We start from the raw sequence: 22,986 nt of genomic DNA, 5'->3' as shown, positions 1-22,986 counted from the left end.
TGTTTGTGGGAAGTTAACTTTGTTTGATGGCACATAGCCTTAAGCGTCACGGTTTGTTTGGTATTGTTTATTGTTTTGTCGGCGTCATTTCTTAAAGTAAAATGTACGCTCACCACGCTGCACCTTGGTCCTCATCCTTCAACAGTCATGACATGTATCCCTACAAGGAAGCAACCCCCGTCTGTAGGTCACTTCAATATATTGTCCATTGTTCATTAATTGGTGTGGAGTCAACATTGTCTAAATGTCCTGGAACATAGGAAATAAGTCCAATGTTCAGCAATAATAATAATAATAATAATAATAATAATAATAATAATAATTGTGTTGCTTTAACCCAATTGAGTGGGTTTCCTCATCATTGTCTTAGGAGAACAATCTTATGAAAGGTTTGGTATTTTCTTATCGACCAGAAGCCTCGATCCAGTTCAGAAGAGATTCATTGATCTAAAATCTGTCATTTTAAGATTGCAGCCAAACGCTTATGTAAGGGATTTCTTCCATTGACGGAGAGGTGGACCAAAGCGCAGCGTGGTTATTTTGACTCATGCTTTAATAAATCACTTCACATGAACAAACTAAGAAAAACAAGAACCGTGAAAACCCAAAACAGCCCTATCTGGTGCAAGAGACAGGAACAATCACCCACAAACACACAGTGACACCCAGGCTACCTAAGTATGATTCTCAATCAGAGACAACTAATGACACCTGCCTCTGATTGAGAACCATACTAGGCCGAAACATAGAAATACCCAAATCATAGAAAAACAAACATAGACTGCCCACCCAACTCACGCCCTGACCATACTAAATAATGACAAAACAAAGGAAATAAAGGTCAGAACGTGACAGCTTATCTCATATAACAGACATTAAATAGATCTTTCAATCTGCTATTTTTTATTTGAAAATACAAAACTCACCTCATGAACAGTCAGGGAAGAAGAGGGTGCAATTTCAATAACATGATTTGTTTGGCTTGAGGGATGTTGGCAAGATGTATGGATACAACATGGATGGGAACCACAACCAGCATAGAACAGGCATACTGTATCTGCGGCCCAAAGAGCACCCTCTTCCCTATATAGTGCATTACCTTTGACCAGGGCTCTTAGGGTGTTTATAGACAATGAAGGGCTATAGTCATAAGTAGTGCACTATATAGGGAATAGGGTGCCATTTAAGACACACCCTGTGTCTTTAGGCTGGCTGGGACCTTGAGGAGGCTTCCATGTCTGTCGCAGGCACCCCCTGCCTGGATGAAATGAATGTGCTGCTGGGTGCCTTCTGGGCCATTGGATTCACAAATCCCTGTTTAGTCTCAGTCTCTTGTCGTGGATGTGCTGCAGCAGTATCCTCCCTCTCTGCTCAACAGTGTGGATGAGAGGTTTCAGGCCACGTGCCCCCCCTCGGCTCTCCCAGAATTGCTTGTCCATATACAGAGAGCTCAGGAGCATGCTCTCCAAGCAGCCAGACTGGAGAACTGATACAGCTCTCTCTGGAAACCTGCCAGAAAATTACAGTAAGACTGTCAAATCCAGACAAATACCAGACAGCGGATATCAAACCCAATTGACTGAGCATATTGTGATGGTGTGGGCTATTTTAGTTTAATCTACCAACAGTTATACTTAATCTCTGAAGTATTCAGAAAGATATAACAACACTGCAAAGCTAGAGTTGTGAAGATCCGCCCACTCGCTTCACTGGATTTATAAAACACACATTAAGGCTGTGTGATGTGGGGTTGATGTAGGGTTCAACTGAGCTTCTGTACACTAAGGTGCTTCCTAAATGGCACCCAATTGCCTATATAGTGCAGTACTTTTGGCCGGAGTTCTGGCAGACTAAGCCTATTTCCATGATTCTGTCTAGCCTTGAATAGAGACTGGATAATAGATGTTTGTACTCACTCATCGATGCCCTCTACTAAGCGGAAGTTGAGGTTGTCATGGGGATGATTTGGCCTGCCTGCATTGTCTATAAACACTAGTCTGGTAGGCTCTACCCTCCTCACCTGTAGAAAATAAACATAGACAGACACAGTATAGTTTAGCATAAATTTTGTCTTATCAAATAGTTCAGCAGGTTCAGTGGAAAGAGGGAGTCATTTTTCCACAAAGCAGTTGTAAAAGAATAGTGATCATCTTTATCCAACATCGGAATGATCTTTGTTAAGAAGAAAAGGTCTGGATAGAAATAATAATATTAGTATATGTAGAAGTCTGTTTACATTGTCCTATTAGAATATTTAGACAAGCCTCCTCCTATACCTCCTGCAGGCTATTGTCTTACATTATGTCTAAGTAAGTAAGTAAGCCTTGTCTGAGCCAGAATGGCCCATGCATTATGTCCATGTGATGTTTCTTGGGTGTGATATGACAGTTACCAGGATGTGCACCAGCACTAGATCCTTTGAGTTCCTGCACTTGGTATGTAGCAGGTTCTCCACACATGGTTCTGCTGGGTCAGGCTGGAAACCGCAGCAGTACCGGTCCAGACGATCATTCACCTGCACGGGGGGATGGAAGAACATGGATTAGTTGGGATTGACCATCAACAATGTCCTTTCCATAGAATTACATACAGAACTGTGTAGCAGAGGTTCCCAATTGTTTTAGTTTTTACAATTCCTGATTGTATACCGATCTAAAACAACACATAGATCTGTGATTCTTTAGGCTAGAAACAAGCGGTAAAACACCCAAGGAAGACACGACTCGGATGCACATGGGATTATATTTGATTGGTCTCTGATATTCAGAAGCTGAGCTACGACCTTCTAAAGTCGAGGAGTGAAAGAAATTGGACTATGCGTCATTTCAGCCTTTGCTTGGGGAGTAATCTTATACAATGTGACTCTGTGGCTATCAATTGATCTATTCACTTTGTATGAAATAGAATATGAATAATTTAATTGAGTGTTCATATAAATTATCATAATAAAACATGTTTGATAACGGCCTAGACTATTTTCTTTATCCATTATTATGATTATCATCATTAAAAAAATGTAGAATTGGGCCTCCCGGGTGGCGCAGTGTTTAAGGGCACTGTACTGCAGCGCCAGCTGTGCCACCAGAGACTCTTGGTTCGCGCCCAGGCTCTGTCGTAACCGGCCGCGACCGGGAGGTCCGTGGGTAAACGCACAATTGGCCTAGCATCGTCCGGGTTAGGGAGGGGTTGGCCGGTAGGGATATCCTTGTCTCATCGCGCACCAGCGACTCCTGTGGCGGGCCGGGCGCAGTGTACGCTAACCAAGGTTGCCAGGTGCACAGTGTTTCCTCCGTCACATTGGTGCGGCTGGCTTCCGGGTTGGATGCGCGCTGTGTTAAGAAGCAGTGCGGCTTGGTTGGGTTGTGTATCGGAGGACGCATGACTTTCAACCTTTGTCTCTCCCGAGCCCGTACGGGAGTTGTAGCGATGAGACGAGATAGTAGCTATTAAAACAATTGGATACCACGAAATTGGGGAGAAAACGGGGTAAAAAAAAAATATAATAATAAAAAAAATTGGAAATTAGCTTCAGAACAACACTGTTTTCCTAGGTCCCACAAATGAAACAAATTCAAGCTGGTGGTGTATTTAATATATGCTGTCTCAATAAACAGTCAAAAAAAAAGTGGTGGGTGCATGACATGTTTTACATGTGAAAAAGGGGCCCTGGTGAAAAAAGGTTGGGATCTCCTGATTTATAGGATCTCTTCGGTCCTTTCTTTATAAAGAACTTCAGACTCCAGAACAGCTTTCCAAGAGGAAAATCAAGGGTGACTACAAGAAACAAGTAGAACATGTATTTACTTTCTGAAATCATCAACCATAGCAAATAACTCTTACCGCTTGTTCGCTATGCAGTCATTGATCATTTTGTTGACAGAAATCCAAATGCAAAGTGTTGATAGAGTCAGTGACAGTTACAGCTTAAGCCTTTGGCATAAGAGCGAGAGGGAGGTGAGAGGAGGAGTAGAATGGTGAGAGGAGGAGTGGGGGGATGGTGAGAGGAGGAGTGGGGGGATGGTGAGAGGAGGTGAGAGGAGGGATGATGAGGAGGTAGTTACTTGTGTGAGACAGACCCCTGCGGGAACTTTGACTTTGAGGTCAGAGGTCACCAGAGTTGATTACAGTAAGAGGTGGATCGGTCATTGTAGGTCAATCACCTACAGTGAGGGCAAACCAGAGCAAGCTAGCGAAAGCAGTAAGACTGCTTCTTTTGCCACCTCATTTTTGCATTAAGTCCAATTCTATGAACAAGAGTGCTATCTCTATTGTAACTTCAGACTGACTTCTCTCCACTTCACCAACTTTCAAAGTTAACACCCATCATATTATATATTTTTCATGCATGTATGCATTCACTGCAGTTGATTTGTTTTTGCATTTTCACACAAAAAATCCCTAATTATAATGATGCAACATCAACACCTGTGGTGTCATTCTCTTCCCCATTACACCGCAGAACAAACCAACTATCAGGGGAGGAAGGGAGCAATGTTGTCATTGTTGTTAAACTGAGAAGTGAAGGCATTGCCACACTCCTCTGAGAGTTACCAAGGTGAGATATGCCCCCAGGGCTGTCTGGGCCTCTCTGTGGTAAAACTCACACCACACCATTTCGCTTCACTTCTTTAGCGCCTTCAGGAGTTCTCACATCCCTACTACATTTCACCCTTACACTAGAATACACTCATTCGCGTAGGGACAGAGTACAAGAGTCTCCTGGAAACGGTTCCAGTGTTGACATACAGTATTACACCATCACCAAGTCTCTGGGAAATAGGACATGCTATTAAGGTCTATATCACACACAATAACATCACAAGCAATACAACAAGCCTACTCACAACTAATTCATAGCAATACATCAGTAGCCTTCTTAGCCTACAATGGCAATTCAAAGCATCCAAGGCAATGACCAACAACGAGGACACAAGGCGCAAGGTCCTCTGTCTCCTCTGTTTTTCCCAGGCAAAGTGCGTGTGTGACTGTGTGTCCTTCACACTGTTCCCCTTGCTAATTGGTGTTAGGTTCCACATCAGAGCCATTAGATGTGTTAAATGAGCAGGTAGGAGCAAGTGTTACAGGGTCCCAGTCAGCAATTCCACTGAATCAATACAGTCAATACAGTTGGCCATGTTACAGGTATTGACTTCTGCAAAGAGACTACTCATGTATTATTCATGCAGTAGCTAATCGCATCCCAACTGGCACCCTATTCCCTATATAGTGCACTACTTTTGATCAGAGCCAGTCAAATCTGGTGCACTACATAGGAATAGCGTTCCATTTTGTATTCAGCCACTATTATCTCCCCCCACAGTTCAGTTACCCATTCCATTCCATCTCACAGAGAGATAAGACAGTCTTTCTTTATTTTTATCAGATTTTTCTACAGCTGAGTTGGTTCAGTGGTTGGGTGCTCTATTAAATAGTTTTCTATTTTTAATAGAATGGGTAGCATGGATAAAACACAGTAATAGCCTCCAAAGTGAGAGAATTTAGATTAGTCACAAATTGCATTCTTTGATTGTGTTCAATCTCTTTTCGAGGCATTTCAAAAAAATTATGTTTACTCAGCCTCTTTATGCCTTAGAAAAATTGTTTCCTTCTCATTGTAAGACATTCTTTTCTGAAACAATATGTATTCTGCCCTAAACAAAGAAATGGACTTCCTTTTGGCTATAGAGACAGACAGCGAGAGGAGCAGCTGCTATCACTTTCCTCTCAGTCCTTCCTAATGTGGACTTAGGCATCCATGATTGCCGAGCATCACCATGGCAACCCTGACTTTGACTTCACACTGCCAGCGGCCAGTCATTGGGTCTTTAGAGGCCTGATGAAGACCGAGTACATTGTACTCTCTCTATACCATACGTACTAACTCTCTCTTACATGCAATAAACATCATTGGGCTGCTGGCTTCATTGCCACCTCTCATTCCCTAATGGCAGCTTAGATATTCGCCATGCAGAATTACTCAGCTTTACAAACACACACACACACACACACACACACACACACACACACACACACACACACACACACACACAATGATCCTCCATCTGGCTCTTACAAGGACCATCAGCCATCATTTATTACACAATAAAGATCTCCAACTTCATTATAAATCACTGGCAGATCATAAACGAGTTTGAAGCTAAATTAGAGACAAACACTGTGTTGATTTTTTTATTGAACTGCGTTGATACATTCATCTACTGTCGTAGGGAGAATGATAATGTTCATTTATATATTATATATTTTTGAAACATTTTTTTATTTAACCAGGTAGGCCAGTTGAGAACAAGTTCTCATTTACAACTGCGACCTGGCCAAGATAAAGCAAAGCAGTGCGATAAAAACAACAACACAGAGTTACACATGGGATAAACATTCGTACAGTCAATAACACAATAAAAAATCTGTATACAGAGTGTGCAAATAAAGTAAGGAGGTAAGGCAATAAATAGGCCATAGTGGCAAAGTAATTACAATTTAGCAATTAACACTGGAGTGACAGATGTGCAGACGAGGATGTGCAAGTATAAATATTGGTGTGCAAAAGAGCAGAAAAAAACAAAAACAAATATGGGGATGAGGTAGGTAGTTGGTTGGATGGGCTATTTACAGATGGGCTGTGTACAGCTGCAGCGATCGGTAAGCTGCACTGACAGCCGGTGCTTGAAGTAATTACTTATTATGTTGTATGTCTAGTAAGCTGATGGGATGCACTCACTACAATACCCTGTGATCCATGAAAAATCCATGAAAAAACATAATTATCTGATAATCAATTACATTTATCGCTCCAGACAGAGAGATCTCCACACTCTTTTCATTGGCCGGTATCTTTTAATCAAAGGCAGTTTAGTGAGTAGAGTTCTTCAGATGATAAGACCTTGGCAATACAATCCACTGCTCAAATAGGCTCATTATCAAGGACTGCCAGCTTACTATTAGTTGAGGTCGGTGGATTTCATCCAGTGAAAATGTTCTTTAATATAAATGCAAAACAAGAGCTGAATCCCAAATGGCACTCTATTTCCTTTGTAGTGCACCACTTTTAACCAGGACCCACAGGACCAAAGTAGTGCACTATATAGGGAATATGGTGCCATTTGGGACACAACCAAGGACCATTGGCTGCCATGAGTTTTCCCAGTCTGCCTGAACTCATGAGTCCTTATCAACTGGACCCTCCATAGTGACGTTAAGTGAATCACTAGCTAACTGTTAGTTTATACAGCGTACTGGAATAACAACTTTACAAAACTTACATCTCTCAAGGTGAGGTGAGATTTCAATCAGAACTCTAGTCTATGCATTATTTCCATAGGTTGTCTTCACATGGTGTGATTAAAAGGATATAGAAGTTTGGATGTGTACGTTTGAGTGGCACATCAGGATAAAAACGAGTTAAGGTTATGGGTAAGGTTAGGGATACGGTTAGGAATTAAGATCGGGTTAGAAGGCCTGGCATTAGGAGCCATATAAAATCTAACAGTCACATATGAAATCTAACAGTCTGTAACGGCATTCCTCCTCCTCTTCTGAGGAGTAGCGAGAAGGATCGGAGGACCAATGCGCAGCGTGGTAAGTGTCCATAACATTTATTTTAAGACATAAACTGAACACTATGAAATACAAAACAATAAATGTCAACATGAACGAAAACCGAAATAGTACCGTGTGGCAACAAACACTCACACGGAAACAAACACCCACAACTCAAAAGTGAAACCCAGGCTACCTAAGTATGATTGTCAATCAGAGACAACTAACAACACCTGCCTCTGATTGAGAACCATACTAGGCTGAACTCAAAACCCCAACATAGAAAAACACACATAGACTGCCCACCCCAACTCACGCCCTGACCATACTAAAACAAAGACAAAACAAAGGAGATAAAGGTCAGAACGTGACACAGTCACATATAAAATCTAACAGTCACATCCATTACCTATCAGTTTTTCTGACCTCTGAACTCTAGCCAATGTATCTCTTAAACCTTTAAATCAATTCTGTCAATAAGTTAAATAAAAGGCTTTAACAAGTGTGATTGGAGGATACAGTGTTATTAGTTGTTCTATACCTGTAGGAGGAAGTCAAAGAGTGCCAGGTGCCCCCACTCCGCATGGTGAACCCCCACACAGGGGGTCTCGTTGAGGGCCACGCCGCTGCCACTTCCACACCTGGCCCTCAGCAGGCTCTGGTACTGGGGCCAGGTGAGAGGGAACGAGTTCTGGTCATTGTCATCATCAGCCAGGTGCTGGATGCCTGGGTCCCACCACACCACGGGTCTGGCTGCCCCTCTGGTGTATTTATAAGGCAGGATGTCACTGTGGAAGTCCCTGAGCACTGTGGGCAGACTCCTGTTCAAGCCGAGAACACGGTCTAAATGGAAAGCGAAGACTTCGAACCAGTCGTCTGGACGTTTGATCAGGGCACACAGACCCTGTTGGCAGTGCCCACTGTGGTCAGCCAATGGAGCCCCAAGAGAAGGGGGATGATGAGGGGCACCCAGCCCTACATGGAGGACCTGTCCGTGGGCTGGGAGCCTAGCCTTACTGACAACCTCACTGCCCGAGAGGAACTCCATCTTGTGAATGTCGTCCTTGCTGAGCCATGGCACAGAGTCAGGGTCCCCAGTCCTTATTCTCCGTGTGTCAGTGTCTGGGAACTCCCTCTCTCCAGCTGACATCTTACACCAGTGGGCCTCCCCCTCGCTCCCTTTCTCTGGCTCTGCTGCTGTTTTTGCAGTGGGCCGGGTCTTTTTACACCCAGACGAAGGCTGTCTGTCACGTTTCCTGAGTTCTCTGGGGACCTTTTTCACAGCCTGCTGCTTGGTTAGGTTCTTCCTCCCTGCTTTCCCTGCCTGCCCTGCCTGCCTGGTTTGCCCCTGGTCCTGCCTCTGTTCATCTGGAGTACATTTGTGCTCAGAGTCAGACAGGCCGAGCAGTAGAAGGGCGGCAGTAGAAGGGCGGCTCTGGCTGTGCGCTACAGTCTGGGTCACGGCTGGGTGGAGGTTCTCTTGTCTGGGAAGAGGTGGTGACTGGGTGGAGAGCTCTGAACCACTGCAGTTGGTTAGATGGCTTCCATCATGCCTTATTAGCACAGCATTGACTGTCAATGGTGCGGTATCATGTTGTTTGTCTCTAATAGAACTTGCCGGCATCTCTTTCTTCTCTTTCCTTTCGGAGGCGATGCCCTTAGTTTTACGATTCTTCTTGTAGTTGCTGTGAGTTCTCTTATCTGTCATGCTAGCTGCTCTCCTATCCAGTTTGGGCTGGGCCATGACCAGGTGATGCTTTGAGGACTCTTTGACTTTGTCACTCTGCTTCCAACCTCCACTGTGACCTTTGAGGGGTAGAGGAAGATGGTGTTGGTGGTGAGGGGCAAATGAGGCCCTTTCCCTGGGTCTTGCCCTCGCTCTATACCCTTTGGCTCCAGCAGAGCTCAGGCCTCGTGAGGGCAGCCTGCGTGTCTCAGAGGGGGGGAAGGGGAGGATGTTGATCACCACCACAGACAGGGTAAAGAGGAGGAGGAAGGCCCACACTGCCCACCTCTTGCAGCAGATCTTGGACCACACTCGTAAGGCCTGCATGCATGGGAAACAGAAAACAAAGAGAATGTTAGGTCTGTAGTTGGGAGCAAACCACCACAAAGCCATGATTATAATGGAGCAGAGCCATAAATCAAAGATCATATATTTACTCTCTAAACTGTACGGTCGCTGGTCGGCCACTTGAACTGAACAGCTCAGATTCCAGTGTGTGTTTACAGAAGTGGAAACTTGAATCTCTCAGAGGTTGACAAATGCAAATATCGGTACACAGACTGAAGGACAAGGGCAAACCAAAAACATAGAAATGAAACAACCTGTGCTTAAAAAAAATTGATTTGGTAAGTTATTATGTTTAAAACACTAAGGAGAGAGAGAGAGAGAGAAAGAGAGAGAGAGTTGATCTACATGTATCCCGTCTGCAATGCACACAAGTGTAAATAAAGCCTTTTTCAGCCACAGCTGGGCTTTCCTCAGCTTATATTGTAGGAGAGTTACAGTTACTGAGTTGAGACAAATACTATGGCAAACACATAGATATTGCAGCATTCCCTTTTGCACGCCAGATCATCCAGAATGTGCTGATAGACACTGCGTGTCAAATGGTATATAGTGCACTCCTTTTGACCGTGGCCCATAGGGAATAGGGTGCCATTTGGGACACAGCCAGATTCTGAATGTCTTACTTCTACTGCAGCCTCTGTGTTGATGAATTACTTTTCTGTGGCATAGTCCTAAATACAAACCGGTCCCATTTCATAAAGTCTCCATCGCATATAGAGTATGTATGCCATAGAGATGAATCCATTCAGATGGATCTCTATGGAATATGCTCTCAATGTTATTCAAACCTATGGTAAATCCAGAGGCAGTTATTTATCTGAATCACATATCAATGAAAGGATTAGGCTATTGTATAGAGCTATATGGGCTATGGTATAGAGCGATAGAGGCTATGGTATAGAGCTATAGAGGCTATGGTATAGAGCTATAGAGGCTATGGTACACAGCTATAGAGGCTATGGTATAGAGCTATAGAGGCTATGGTACAGAGCTATAGAGGCTATGGTACAGAGTGATAGAGGCTATGGTATAGAGCTATATAGGCTATGGTATAGAGCTGTAGAGGCTATGGTATAGAGCTGTAGAGGCTATGGTACAGAGCGATAGAGGCTATGGTACAGAGCGATAGAGCCTATGGTATAGAGATATAGAAGCTATGGTATAGAGCTATATAAACTATGGTATAGCTATATAGGCTATGGTATAGAGATATAGAAGCTATGGTATAGAGCGATAGAGGCTATGGTATAGAGCTGTAGAGGCTATGGTATAGAGCTGTAGAGGCTATGGTATAGAGCTGTAGAGGCTATGGTACAGAGCGATAGAGGCTATGGTACAGAGCGATAGAGGCTATGGTATAGTTATAGAGGCTATGAACCATGACTACATGGAACTCTCTCCCACCTCAGTTAACCCAAGCAATAAAATCAGAATAAAATTACCCTTAAAAACACCACCTCACTGCACAACATGGACTCTGAAGACACACACTAACACATGCTATACACACGCACCCACACATTATTCTTAGTAATGTAATATAGTATTGTAAAATTGTAATACAATAATGTAAATTTGTATGATGTTTTGTATGATGTCATGTTTAATTTCTGTTTGGGCTTCAGGAAGATCCCAATTAGAAACAGCTAATGGGAATCCTAATAAAATACTAAATATTATGGTTCCATTCGATCTTCACATACATACAGTATTATTATGAATATAACTTAGCTTTAGATTAATATTTAGTAACAGTGACTAGAGAGAAACTGCCATCAAGGATCAGCTTTACTGGCCCACAATGCAACTCTACTAATTACATAACCAATAGTAGGTGAAAGCAGTCATCTCTCAGAAAGACAACCTACATCAGCTGTCCCTCTGCCAGCCTCTGTCATGTCCTCGCTCCTCTCTTTCTCTCTGAGGGAATTCAACCTAAGGAATGTTTCAAACCCGTGAGATATTTTCCCAGTCGGTGGCTGACGACAGCTTTACAGCTTTCCCAGACCCCACCTGTGAATGGATTTTATTATGCTCTTCTGAAAGAATGTCATGCCAGTAGTTCTGACCGAGTCAGGGTCCTGATGGGCTTTTAGATGTCCGTGGAGATCCCTGTCTGAATAAGATCTACCACTTACCCAGCTGACTTACCCAGCTAACCCCCAGGCATATGAATAGTAGATCTGAGATAGTTGGATAGGTAGAATATAGTATACCACCAGAATATGGTGGTAGCTCCATCTTGCCCTCTGATAGGCCAGGTGAAATTCCCGCCATATTGCTTGCACCTATCCAATCCTCTCATATCTACAGAAGTACCCATAGGGTGTATATCTAGGGATTAATTTGCATAAGATATGTCCTGCACCTATACTGTAATGTACATTGTAATAAGCTCCTGAGCAGCAGAGATATTCTTTGGCGGTGGGTGGATGAAGCTTCACTATGCCACGGTCCAACACCCCCTCACTCCAGTGACGCACTGCACCAGCCTCCACCTGGCAAAGCCAGAAGACTCACTCACACTCACTGATGGAACCTGCACTCCAAAAACACATTAATCACATTCCAAAAGTTCTGGAATTTTGTGGAAGTGACACAGATGCACCCTGTCTTGACCCTTTCCAAATCCAATGACTCAGTTTGTTTTCCCAGTGGTTTGGCCAACCAGCTCTAATTAGTGGTCAGGCATGTAGCACCTTGTATGTCTGTGTGTCTGTGTGACCGTGGGCGGAGCAGTTGCCGCCTGGTACGGCAACTGCTCCGCCCTCAACCGTAAGGCTCTCCAGAGGGTGGTGAGGTCTGCACAACGCATCACCGGGGGCAAACTACCTGCCCTCCAGGACACCTACACCACCCGATGTCACAGGAAGGCCATAAAGATCATCAAGGACATCAACCACCCGAGCCACTGCCTGTTCACCCCGCTATCATCCAGAAGGCGAGGTCAGTACAGGTGCATCAAAGCTGGGACCGAGAGACTGAAAAACAGCTTCTATCTCAAGGCCATCAGACTGTTAAACAGCCATCACTAACATTGAGTGGCTGCTGCCAACACACTGACACTGACTCAACTCCAGCCACTTTAATAATGGGAATTGATGGGAAATTATGTAAATATATCACTAGCCACTTTAAACAATGCTACCTTATATAATGTTACTTACCCTACATTATTCATCTCATATGCATACGTATATACTGTACTCTATATCATCGACTGTATCCTTATGTAATACATGTATCACTAGCCACTTTAAACTATGCCACTTTGTTTACATACTCATCTCATTTGTACATACTGTACTCGATACCATCTACTGTATCTTGCCTATGCTGCTCTGTACCATCACTCATTCATATATCCTTATGTACATATTCTTTATCCCCTTACACTGTGTACAAGACAGTAGTTTTGGAATTGTTAGTTAGATTACTTGTTGGTTATTACTGCATTGTCGGAACTAGAAGCACAAGCATTTCGCTACACTCGCATTAACATCTGCTAACCATGTGTATGTGACAAATAAAATTTGATTTGATTTGAACATGAAGACATCGTGTTGATTCTTAGTGGCTTTAGCACTTCTCTATAGCAGACATGCACAGCAAGGGGGTATGATACACAGCTCAACACCAAACCACAGCACAAAAAACAACAAGACAAATGCCTTGGTGTCATATTTGATAGGAATTTTAATCACCACAAAAACAAAATAGCACGAAATTGACACAAAGTCATTGTTGTATTGCATGGCTGCTGTTGAACGGTTTTCAGCTCACATGCTATATGATCTGATACATGGCTACACAACACATCTTAGCACCTACAGTTGAAGTCGGAAGATTACATACATAGGTTGGAGTCATTAAAACTTGTTTTTCAAACACTCCACAAATTTCTTGTTAACAAACAATAGTTTTGGCAAGTCGGTTACGACATCTACTTTGTGCATGACACAAGCAATTTTTCCAACAATTGTTTACAGACAGATTATTTCACTTATAATTCACTGTATCACAATTCCAGTGGTTCAGAAGTTTTCATACACTAAGATGACTGTGCCTTTAAACAGCTTGTAAAATTCCAGAAAATGATGTCAAGGCTTTAGAAGCTTCTGATAGGCTAATTGACATCATTTGAGTCAATTGGAGGTGTACCTGTGGATGTATTTCAAGGCATACCTTCAAACTCAGTGCCTCTTTGCTTGACATCATGCGAAAATCAAAAGAAATCAGCCAAGACCTCAGAAAAAAATATTGTAGACCTCCACAAGTTTGGTTCATCCTTGGGAGCAATTTCCAAAAGCATGAAGGTACCATGTTCATCTGTACAAACAATAGTACGCAAGTATTAACACCATGGGACCACGCAGCCGTCATACTGCTCAGGAAGGAGACGCTTTCTGTCTCCTAGAGGTGAACGTACTTTGAGGTGCAAATAAATCCCAGAACAACAGCAAAGGACCTTGTGAAGATGCTGGAGGAAACAGGTACAAAAGTATCTATATTCACAGTAAAATGGGTCCTATATCGACATAACCTGAAAGGCCGCTCAGCAAGGAAGAAGCCAGTGCTCCAAAACCTCCATAAAAAAGCCAGACTACAGTTTACAACTGCACATGGGGACAAAGATCGTACTTTTTGGAGAAATGTCCTCTGGTCTGATGAAACAAAAATAGAACTGTTTGGCCATAATGACCATTATTATGTTTGGAGGTAAAAGGGGGAGGCTTGCAAGCCGAATAACACCATCCCAACCATGTGAAGCATGGGGGTGGCAGCATCATGTTGTGGGGGTGCTTTGCTACAGGAGGGACTGGTACACTTCACAAAATAGATGGCATCATGAGGATGGAAAATTATGTGGATGTATTGAAGCAACATCTCAAGACATCAGTCAGGAAGTTAAAGCTTGGTCGCAAATGGGTCTTCCAAATGGACAATGACCCCAAGCATACTTCCAAATTTGTGGCAAAATGGCTTAAGGACAACAAAGTCAAGGTATTGGAGTGGCCATTTCAAAGACCTGACCTCAATCCTATAGAAAATGTGTGGGCAGAACTGAAAAAGTCCATGCGAGCAAGGAGGCCTACAAACCTAACTCAGTTACACCAGCTCTGTCAGGAAGAATGGGTCAAAATTCACCCAACTTATTGTGGGAAGCTTGTGGAAGGCTACCCATAACGTTTGACCCAAGTTAAACAATTTAAAGGCAATGCTACCAAATACTAATTGAGTGTATGTAAACCTCTGACCCACTGGTAATGTGATGAAAGAAATAAAAGCTGAAATAAATCATTCTCTCTACTATTATTCTGATATTTCACATTCTTAAAATAAAGTGGTGATCCTAACTGACCTAAGACAGGGAATTTTTACTCAGATGAAATGTCAGGAATTGTGAAAAACTGAGTTTAAATGTATTTGGCTAAGGTGTATGTAAACTTCCGACTTCAACTCTATCTAACACAAAGAACACTAGAAGAATACAGCTTCACTTTATTGAGTGGAGTCATCCTCGTTAATTACCTTTCTTGCAGTGATCTTTACCAATTGTTGTTCAGCATTTGTCTGTGTTCCACTTCAGTCTAATTCCAGCTATGACAACCGCAAGCCTGGAATTCTATTAGGCTATAGCCTCCCACTCGTTTCAGCAGGCCAGGTGTCTGATGCCGTTACCTTCTGGTCCATTCTTTTTACATCTCTTCTCCTTTAGTAGACGGAACGCTCGAGGACAGGTTTGCAGGAATGCTGAGACATGCAACAAATGCTTTACAGGATTCAAAGAAGATTAGGAGAAAATCAGTCTCATTATTTTCTATGTTTAGCGGAGAGGGGGAGGAGGAGAAAGAGGAGAGGAAGGTGGAAGTAGGGAGGGGAGAGAGAGAAAAAGGGAGAGAGAGAAAGGGTGAGGGTGAATACTGTAGACGAATAGCATTAATATTACACAGAGAATAGCATCTGAAAAGAGCTCCCAAAGTAGCCTTGTTCAGTGGGAGGAGAACAGACTGGCTTGGTGGTCAGGATTTAGGGACTGTCACAGTCATATTCTGGAAAAGCACTGGGCTGCAGCTCTATTAGCATAACCACGTACACTAGCATGTGGAGGGAGGCTCTCTCTCTTTCCTGCTGATATGTTGTAGTTAATCTCCCGTTGAGAATGAAAATCCTGCATGACAGGACAAAGGAGTACATTCGCTCTCCATTCTACCATGGCAAAGCTGATACACTGTGACTACACACAGAATGTTATTCCGTTAATGGGCCTCATCTACTTGGTAATGGGCATGTATGAATTGTACGTGTGAAATTGTGTGAAAACATATCTATTCGCTTAAGTGCACGTGTGTCTATCTGTGTGTATGGCGTGACGACCCTCCCACTCTGTCTGCCGTATTCTTTCTCGTTGCTCTCGTTTTCCTTATTAGGATGCTGGTGGGTGGAGCCGGGAGGGCTCCACCATGCATGCAACATGGGACACACCTGGGCCCTGGTGTGTCCCGGGATAAATACACCTCTTCTCCATTCATGGGGGAGACTCTCTCCATGCAGACACCTTTATAGATTTTGTTGTGGTTATCTTTGTGGCCTTTTGTTTGTTTGCTTTGGCACCTTTCAACACCCTGCATTATCTCATTTAACACTCACTTACACTACTGATTACACACACCATTATTAATCGTATTTAGTTTACTTTATTTAATAAATATATTTTGTTATTCCTTGTCTCCACGTTGTTTCCCTTTTGTTACGAACTTCGAGCCGGTTCGTGACAATGGGCACAGGAGGTTTAGGGGGTATATTCTAACATGAAATGAATTGCTGTATTATTGTGTGCATTAAATAGATGTTCTAGTCAAAGATAGGGAATAATTACTGTCTCACATGACCATTCAGTCCCAGCGCTGAGGCAACTTTGAAAGAGAAAAATAAGCGAGATCCTCCCTTTCAATAAACCACATACAACAAAAAGGCTAACAAAGAATGCAATAAATCCACTGACTGCTTTGTAAATCCATATAGAACATCACAATAAACAATTCTGCTGTAGTGTTGACTGCTGAGGGAGAACAAAGTCCATCATATGACAGTAATATGACATGATGGCATGGAAAAGGCAGCATGAGATCTCTCCACTGATGTCAGACACGGGAAGACCTTAATTGAATCAGTCACCACATCTCTGCTGCCTGAGAGATCACACTGACCGGAAGTGTCACGGAGCAAAACATTATCTCAAGATGGCTATACTGAAAGGAAAGGAATAAACTGTGTGCTTGGTTGAACACAGTTTCATGAGGGAGATTGGGAGAAAGAGGATGTGGTGCTGTAATGCACATGACGCCCCAGGCTGGATTAAAGTAGTCTTACTGGCAACACACACACACACACGTACACACACACACACACACTTACATGCACGCACACTCAAACACTCTCTCTCGCTCTCTAGATTTATAGCAATGCTGTGTTCCAAGTGACCTTGACAATACCTGATGATGCATATTTCACTGCAACGACCCCATCCCATGGGAAAAGAAACCAGCTCGTCCCATGACGGAAACTGCTGCTCATCATTCGCCTCTCCAGTCAGCATCAGCAATATCCTCCTTTCCACTGGTCTCTTACTATACCACAGAGAGCCATTCTCATAATGGGCTAGTCATAGGTCTATATTCTGCTTTATACCCCGGGACCTGGGAGAAAGAGTGGTGAGATAGGGGCCCAAACAGAACAACAGTGCTTTTATTGTCCTCTTTAACCGAGCCTCTCTCTGAGTGACAGCCAGGCTGATACAGGTGTCCTTCTTCGCTGCACACAGAGAGACCCTCAGTGTAATGACTTGATGATGTTAATCTACAAAGGGAAGTCTGCAGGTGTGTGAGAGAAAGAGAGGACAGATAGAGAGAAAGAGTAAGAGAGTGAAAGAGAGATGGGGAGATAGAGAGGAGAAGAGGGGCAACCGTCTGCTGTTTAGCCTGTCCTGTGCACGTGTGTTTGTGTGTGTATACGTGTGTGTGTCTCTGTGTATACGTGTGTGTGTCTTTGTGTATACCTGTATGTGTCTGTGTGTATACGTGTGTGTTTACGTGTATGTGCCTGTGTGTATACGTGTGTGTATACGTGTGTGTATATGTGTGTGTATACGTGTGCATGATCAGCAACGCCTCTTTGTTATGGCAAAGACGTCAGCACACAGTATAGGAGTGTGACAACAGCCGATCTGCTGCAGTCAATGATTCACTCACACACAGTGTGAGACTGAAGAAGTCAGCCCAGCAGTCACTTTGTGACAGCTGATGTAAAAAGCGCTTTAGAAATAAATTTGATTGTGTTTACTTGATATCAATCAAATTCAATCAGACACAAAAGAGACAAATAGAGACCACTACACATATTCTACACACACACACACACAGACACACACACACACACACACACACACACACACACACACACACACACACACACACACACACACACACACACACACACACACACACACACACACACACACACACACACACACACACACACAACCTCCCGAGCAGCGAGCAGATCAGGGCCTGCCTGGAGAGACAGGTGGGGACAGCTCTGGATCACTGTCAAGATCCTGTTATCACAGTAGTCAAACCATCGCAGGTTTTCTGAATGACGGTGGAAAACATCTTGAAGTGTGACAGGCGAACTGTATGTGCAGTACTGTATGGATGGATGTGTGAGATACAGGATAGTCATGATCCAAACATTCCCCAAGGCTATACTGCCACTGTGTCAGAGGAAAATCTACAAGGTAAAGCCTACAAGACAAGAGGATCAGTGTAGTCTACGGTGAGGTCATCAGTCAGTTACTTGTCAAGATATACCCAAAGAACAATGGCAATTTGAACAGGGCACTAGTGTGCATTTATTTGTACTAAATGTCAAATATTTCAGTTATTCAAATGATGTATGAGAGCAGCATGTCCTAGTGTGATTTTGAATTACAAATTGATATCACCCACCTGCAGTATAAACTGCTTAAGGTCAATTGACTGTCCTGTGGCAGTGTGGCTAGCTGCTGATAACATTGTATTCTATGCATGTAAATGAATGCCGGCCAACTGACTTCCCATGGGGCACACTGTTGATGCATTTAGCCGGCTGAATACATTTGCTATTTACTACACACGCACACACTCACACAGACACAGAGACGTTAAGCAGGAGCCTTAATAGTAGTCAGTGAGGCGCTGCTCTCTGCAGTGCCCTTTATAGGCCCCGTGCCAGACCCTGCCTGCACAGTGATAAATAATGTCACACACACAGTGGTGTAAAGTACTTAAGTAAAAAATACCTTTAAAGTACTACTTAAGTAGTTTTTTGGGATATCTGTACTTTACTTTAATATTCATATTTTTGACTACTTTTACTTCACTACATTCCTTAAGAAAATATTGTACTTTTTACTCCATACATTTTCCTTCACACCCAAAAGTACTCGTTACATTTTGAATGCTTAGCAGGACAGGAAAATAGTACAATTCACGCACTTACCACACGAACATCCCTGGTCATCCCTACTGCCTCTTATCTGGCAGACTCACTAAACACACATGCTTCGTTTGTAAATGATGTCCGAATGTTGAAATGATTTGTTTGTTTGGTACTTTTTCCACCACTGCACACACACACACACACACACACGGGTACCGACTTGAGAGCATGTTTGCCTTTTCAACTGTTTACAGTTGTTTTTTTTTACATTTCACTAAAAAGCCTGATAGACTAAATAATTGAAATTAATTGTCATGCTTCCACCAGTCATGTATGTTAGTTAATTAAGGAATGATGCCTAGGGATATACTGTGTGTTCTAAACTTCATGCCTTAGTCACAGCTATGAAAAACATGAGCAAGAATGTTCTAACCATATGGCTGCAGTGTGTGAGCACATTTAAGAAGGTCTGCTTTTAATCTGACATGCCATGGCAAGAGAGGAACCTCAGAAGAAGGATGACATTTTTGGTGCAAAATTGGCCCAGAATAAGCAACATTACATTCTTTCTTTATCGTAACACAAAAACAAGACAAATGATTGATTTACCAAACCTCCTGCCAGACCTCTCCTCCCCTCCCATCCTCTCCCCTCCTGCAAATGTATTTTCTATGAGGATTACTGAGATTATAAACAACCTACAACACATCAGACTTTTTCCTGGTCCCCAGTTGGACCTATTTTTTTCATCAATATACACACTCTGGACACCTCGGTACCACACAGTCCTGCAGCCACATCCCCGGTCTAATCTAACCACCAACCTTTTACCAGGAGCCATCTTTCCCCTAATGCTCTCTGGGACTGGAAGATGTAAAGTCGCTCCAAACCCATCAGGCCTCATAAAACAGGAGCTTGTAGCCAGACCCATCAGGCTTCATAAAACAGGAGCTTGTAGCCAGACCCATCAGGCTTCATAAAACAGGAGCTTGTAGCCAGACCCATCAGGCCTCATAAAACAGGAGCTTGTAGCCAGACCCATCAGGCCTCATAAAACAGGAGCTTGTAGCCAGACCCATCAGGCTTCATAAAACAGGAGCTTGTAGCCAGACCCATCAGGCTTCATAAAACAGGAGCTTGTAGCCAGACCCATCAGGCCTCATAAAACAGGAGCTTGTAGCCAGACCCATCAGGCTTCATAAAACAGGAGCTTGTAGCCAGACCCATCAGGCCTCATAAAACAGGAGCTTGTAGCCAGACCCACCAGGCCTCATAAAACAGGAGCTTGTAGCCAGACCCATCAGGCCTCATAAAACAGGAGCTTGTAGCCAGATCTCAGAGCTGTTATGACATGTTCCGTACTTCCCAGTGAAAAGGTCAGCTCACTAGGCAGAATTCCTGCACAGTGCACACTGAAACCTATGAAAGTGTATACTGTATAGGTTTCACTGACCGCACACACACACACACACACACTAAAACCTAGACGGAAAGTGTGTGAGTTATAAAAGTTCAGACGTCAGTGTTTGGATGGTAATTTTTGCCTAATTCACGGAGTCCTACTAGTCCATATAAAGAGATCCACGGGTACTGTAGAACCTGTTTAGGACTAATATGAAACTGTATTTGACTCCAGTCTTTTCATTACAATTCAATCATTTTAAGTACTGAATGTTATCTTTAGTTTATGGCATAAGGGCAACATAATGTTAAGTGTTTTCTAAATTGAGAGGCCGTTGTTTTGTCCCCCTGAACTGCAGTGGTGTGGAGTCCTGTCCTCCTAACAGATTTACTTGGAAGCCAATATTACATGGGTCATTCATTATGCATTGAGGCAACAAGCATTCAATCCTGTCTGAGACAGGAACCATGGGCTTATGTGAACTGCTCTGCTCCGAGACCCGATACTGCCTGGAATATGGTATTTGACAGCGGTTGGCCCTCCCTTTAAGCGCACAAAGTTATGGCACTGCTTTCCCTTTCAAAGCAAACCCAGGAACTGAAATCCCAGCTGAGTATACAACCATGGATGGACGGGACTCACAGTGCATTGTGTCTAACCAATATCCTGTGGGTCTGGATTTTTTTGTGTGTGTCTGAGTACAGCAGTGAATTCCAATGGTGCCCCTTGAATGACTTGAGGCAGACTTGAGGTTGAGGTTGTAGTCAGTGCATGCTTGTGTTTGAAGAGAAAAGATGCCTCTCTCTACCTCACTTGAGCTTTGAGTTTATGTCTGAGCACAGAAACATTGCATGCAGAAGGAGCTGATCACTATTCCAATACAGTCTAGGGTGCCAAACACTTTTTTTTTTACCAGGGGTAGTAGTGCTCCTCAAAATGTAAAAATAACACAATAAATAACAGGTTGTAAAATTCATGACACAATACTCCTTAAACTTAATTTAAGGTCCAATAGATGAGAAGTTGGAGTTATTATTGGATTCCATGGAGCTGTTCAAACCAGGGTCTCCTGTCTACATGTATGGAATCAATTAAGAAACTGTGAGACTGCAGGGTCTGGCTGGTGGAACTGGGAGACTTGATCCCTGATCACCTAGTTGAAAGAGTGTTTTGACTAAAACCTTTTAAAACTTTCTGTAAGAGGGTTTACTATCAACTTTAATATTTGTAAGGCATGAACATATAATTTTCTATCAGATTAATATAATAAATTATCATTCTTTCTTAATATGCAAGATAATCGGAATATAAACGTTTATTACTTCTAGTCTCTTCACTCATTCTACTGATACTCTCTGATACCATAAGTAATGACACTTCACAAGTTTCTCTGATCAGGTGTCAGTGCAGAACAGACAGAATGGATCATGGAGGTCAGCTCTTGGTGCTGATGTGTCAAAATATGACCGATAACAAATGCTCTGGGCTGACCACTTTCTTGCTTCTTTTCCTTCCGGCTAAATAGGATTACAATTCCATATCACATGAAATAAAGGCACACATTATTTTGGCGATATAGTGTAGTCTACAGATAAAATTGGTTTAGCTTTTTTAGCCAAACGGTTTGGAAGTTGTCTATTCTGCAGCTTTATCAGGAACAGAATCAACAAAAGTGCAGCAAGACTATGCAAATGCAACACTTTCGCGTGGATGCACAGACTAAAACAAAGTTTGAAATTGTGCTATCGGGCAGCAAAAATAGAATGATGATTTAAAGGAAACATGAACCACACTTACCATCGTTTTCCCCACTCGGGTGCATTCCACAAGAAAAGTTTACAGCGTTTATTATAGTGCAAACACGTCCGGTGACACCATGTATATATGGTTACACAAACGTTATTGAAGACTAGACAGCAATGGTTCTGAAGATGCAGCGTGCGTAAAGTCTCCGGTTTCTCCACAGTGCTTTTTCAATAGACCATCACTTGATAATTTGAATTGAACTATGTTTAATCTCCTTCTTTAGGCTACATTGCAGTTGTCATTATTGTAGGGTACTTTGGCATTAATAAAGGTAACAATAAATCTCGCAAATTACAATACTTAAGTAGGCTACGGTACGTTTCAGTAGCTTCAAACTTTCGTGGTAGCCTACTTCTCCAGAATAAATCCCAACCCACAGTTTTGCTTTAGTGGAGCATAGGCATATATCACAAGCAGCCCTCACTCCCGAGGGACCCGTGCGTTTCGGAGAAGGTTATTTCACTGTAAAAGTCCTCTTTCTGGGACTGGATGGGAATTTAGTAGACTCTAGGAATGCGCTGTAATTTGAGAGCAGACGGCCTGCCCGCGCAGCGCTTGCGTGGTCTAGCTGTCCATATACTGGAGACAGGCGCCTTGAAATTGCAGATCACGTTTTTAAATGAGTCATGAAGCCTAATTTGAATAACAGACAATAAATATCCTTGGTGGA

The 22,986-nt window shown here is 42.9% G+C and overlaps 1 protein-coding gene across 1 annotated transcript; it reads right to left on the bottom strand.

Annotated features, from left to right (window-relative positions):
• Positions 1-743: 743 nt before the first annotated feature.
• On the bottom strand, positions 744-22,791 carry LOC110512899 (Golgi-associated kinase 1A-like). Its single transcript, XM_021593011.2, has 5 exons — positions 22,308-22,791; positions 8,096-9,601; positions 2,393-2,515; positions 1,917-2,020; positions 744-1,509 (listed from the first exon to the last, which is right to left on the bottom strand). The coding sequence occupies exons 1-5, from the start codon at positions 22,308-22,310 to the stop codon at positions 1,305-1,307; spliced, it is 1,941 nt and encodes a 646-aa protein (XP_021448686.2). The 5' UTR covers positions 22,311-22,791; the 3' UTR covers positions 744-1,304.
• Between the last annotated feature and the right edge of the window lie 195 nt (positions 22,792-22,986).

Source organism: Oncorhynchus mykiss, chromosome 3 (assembly GCF_013265735.2).
Source record: "Oncorhynchus mykiss isolate Arlee chromosome 3, USDA_OmykA_1.1, whole genome shotgun sequence".
NCBI classification, from domain to species: domain Eukaryota; kingdom Metazoa; phylum Chordata; class Actinopteri; order Salmoniformes; family Salmonidae; genus Oncorhynchus; species Oncorhynchus mykiss.
The sequence above is the reverse complement of the archived record's forward strand: the minus strand, read 5'-3'. Positions and strand labels throughout refer to the sequence as shown.

What these genes read in the sequence shown, in the direction of transcription:
- LOC110512899 (XM_021593011.2), bottom strand. An exon ending in TCTTTGACTTCCTCCTACAG is followed by an intron (nt 2,516 to 8,095) that starts GTATAGAACAAC and finishes CCCCCCGTGCAG; the next exon opens with GTGAATGATCGTCTGGACCG. An exon ending in TTAGTAGAGGGCATCGATGA is followed by an intron (nt 1,510 to 1,916) that starts GTGAGTACAAAC and finishes ATTTTCTGGCAG; the next exon opens with GTTTCCAGAGAGAGCTGTAT.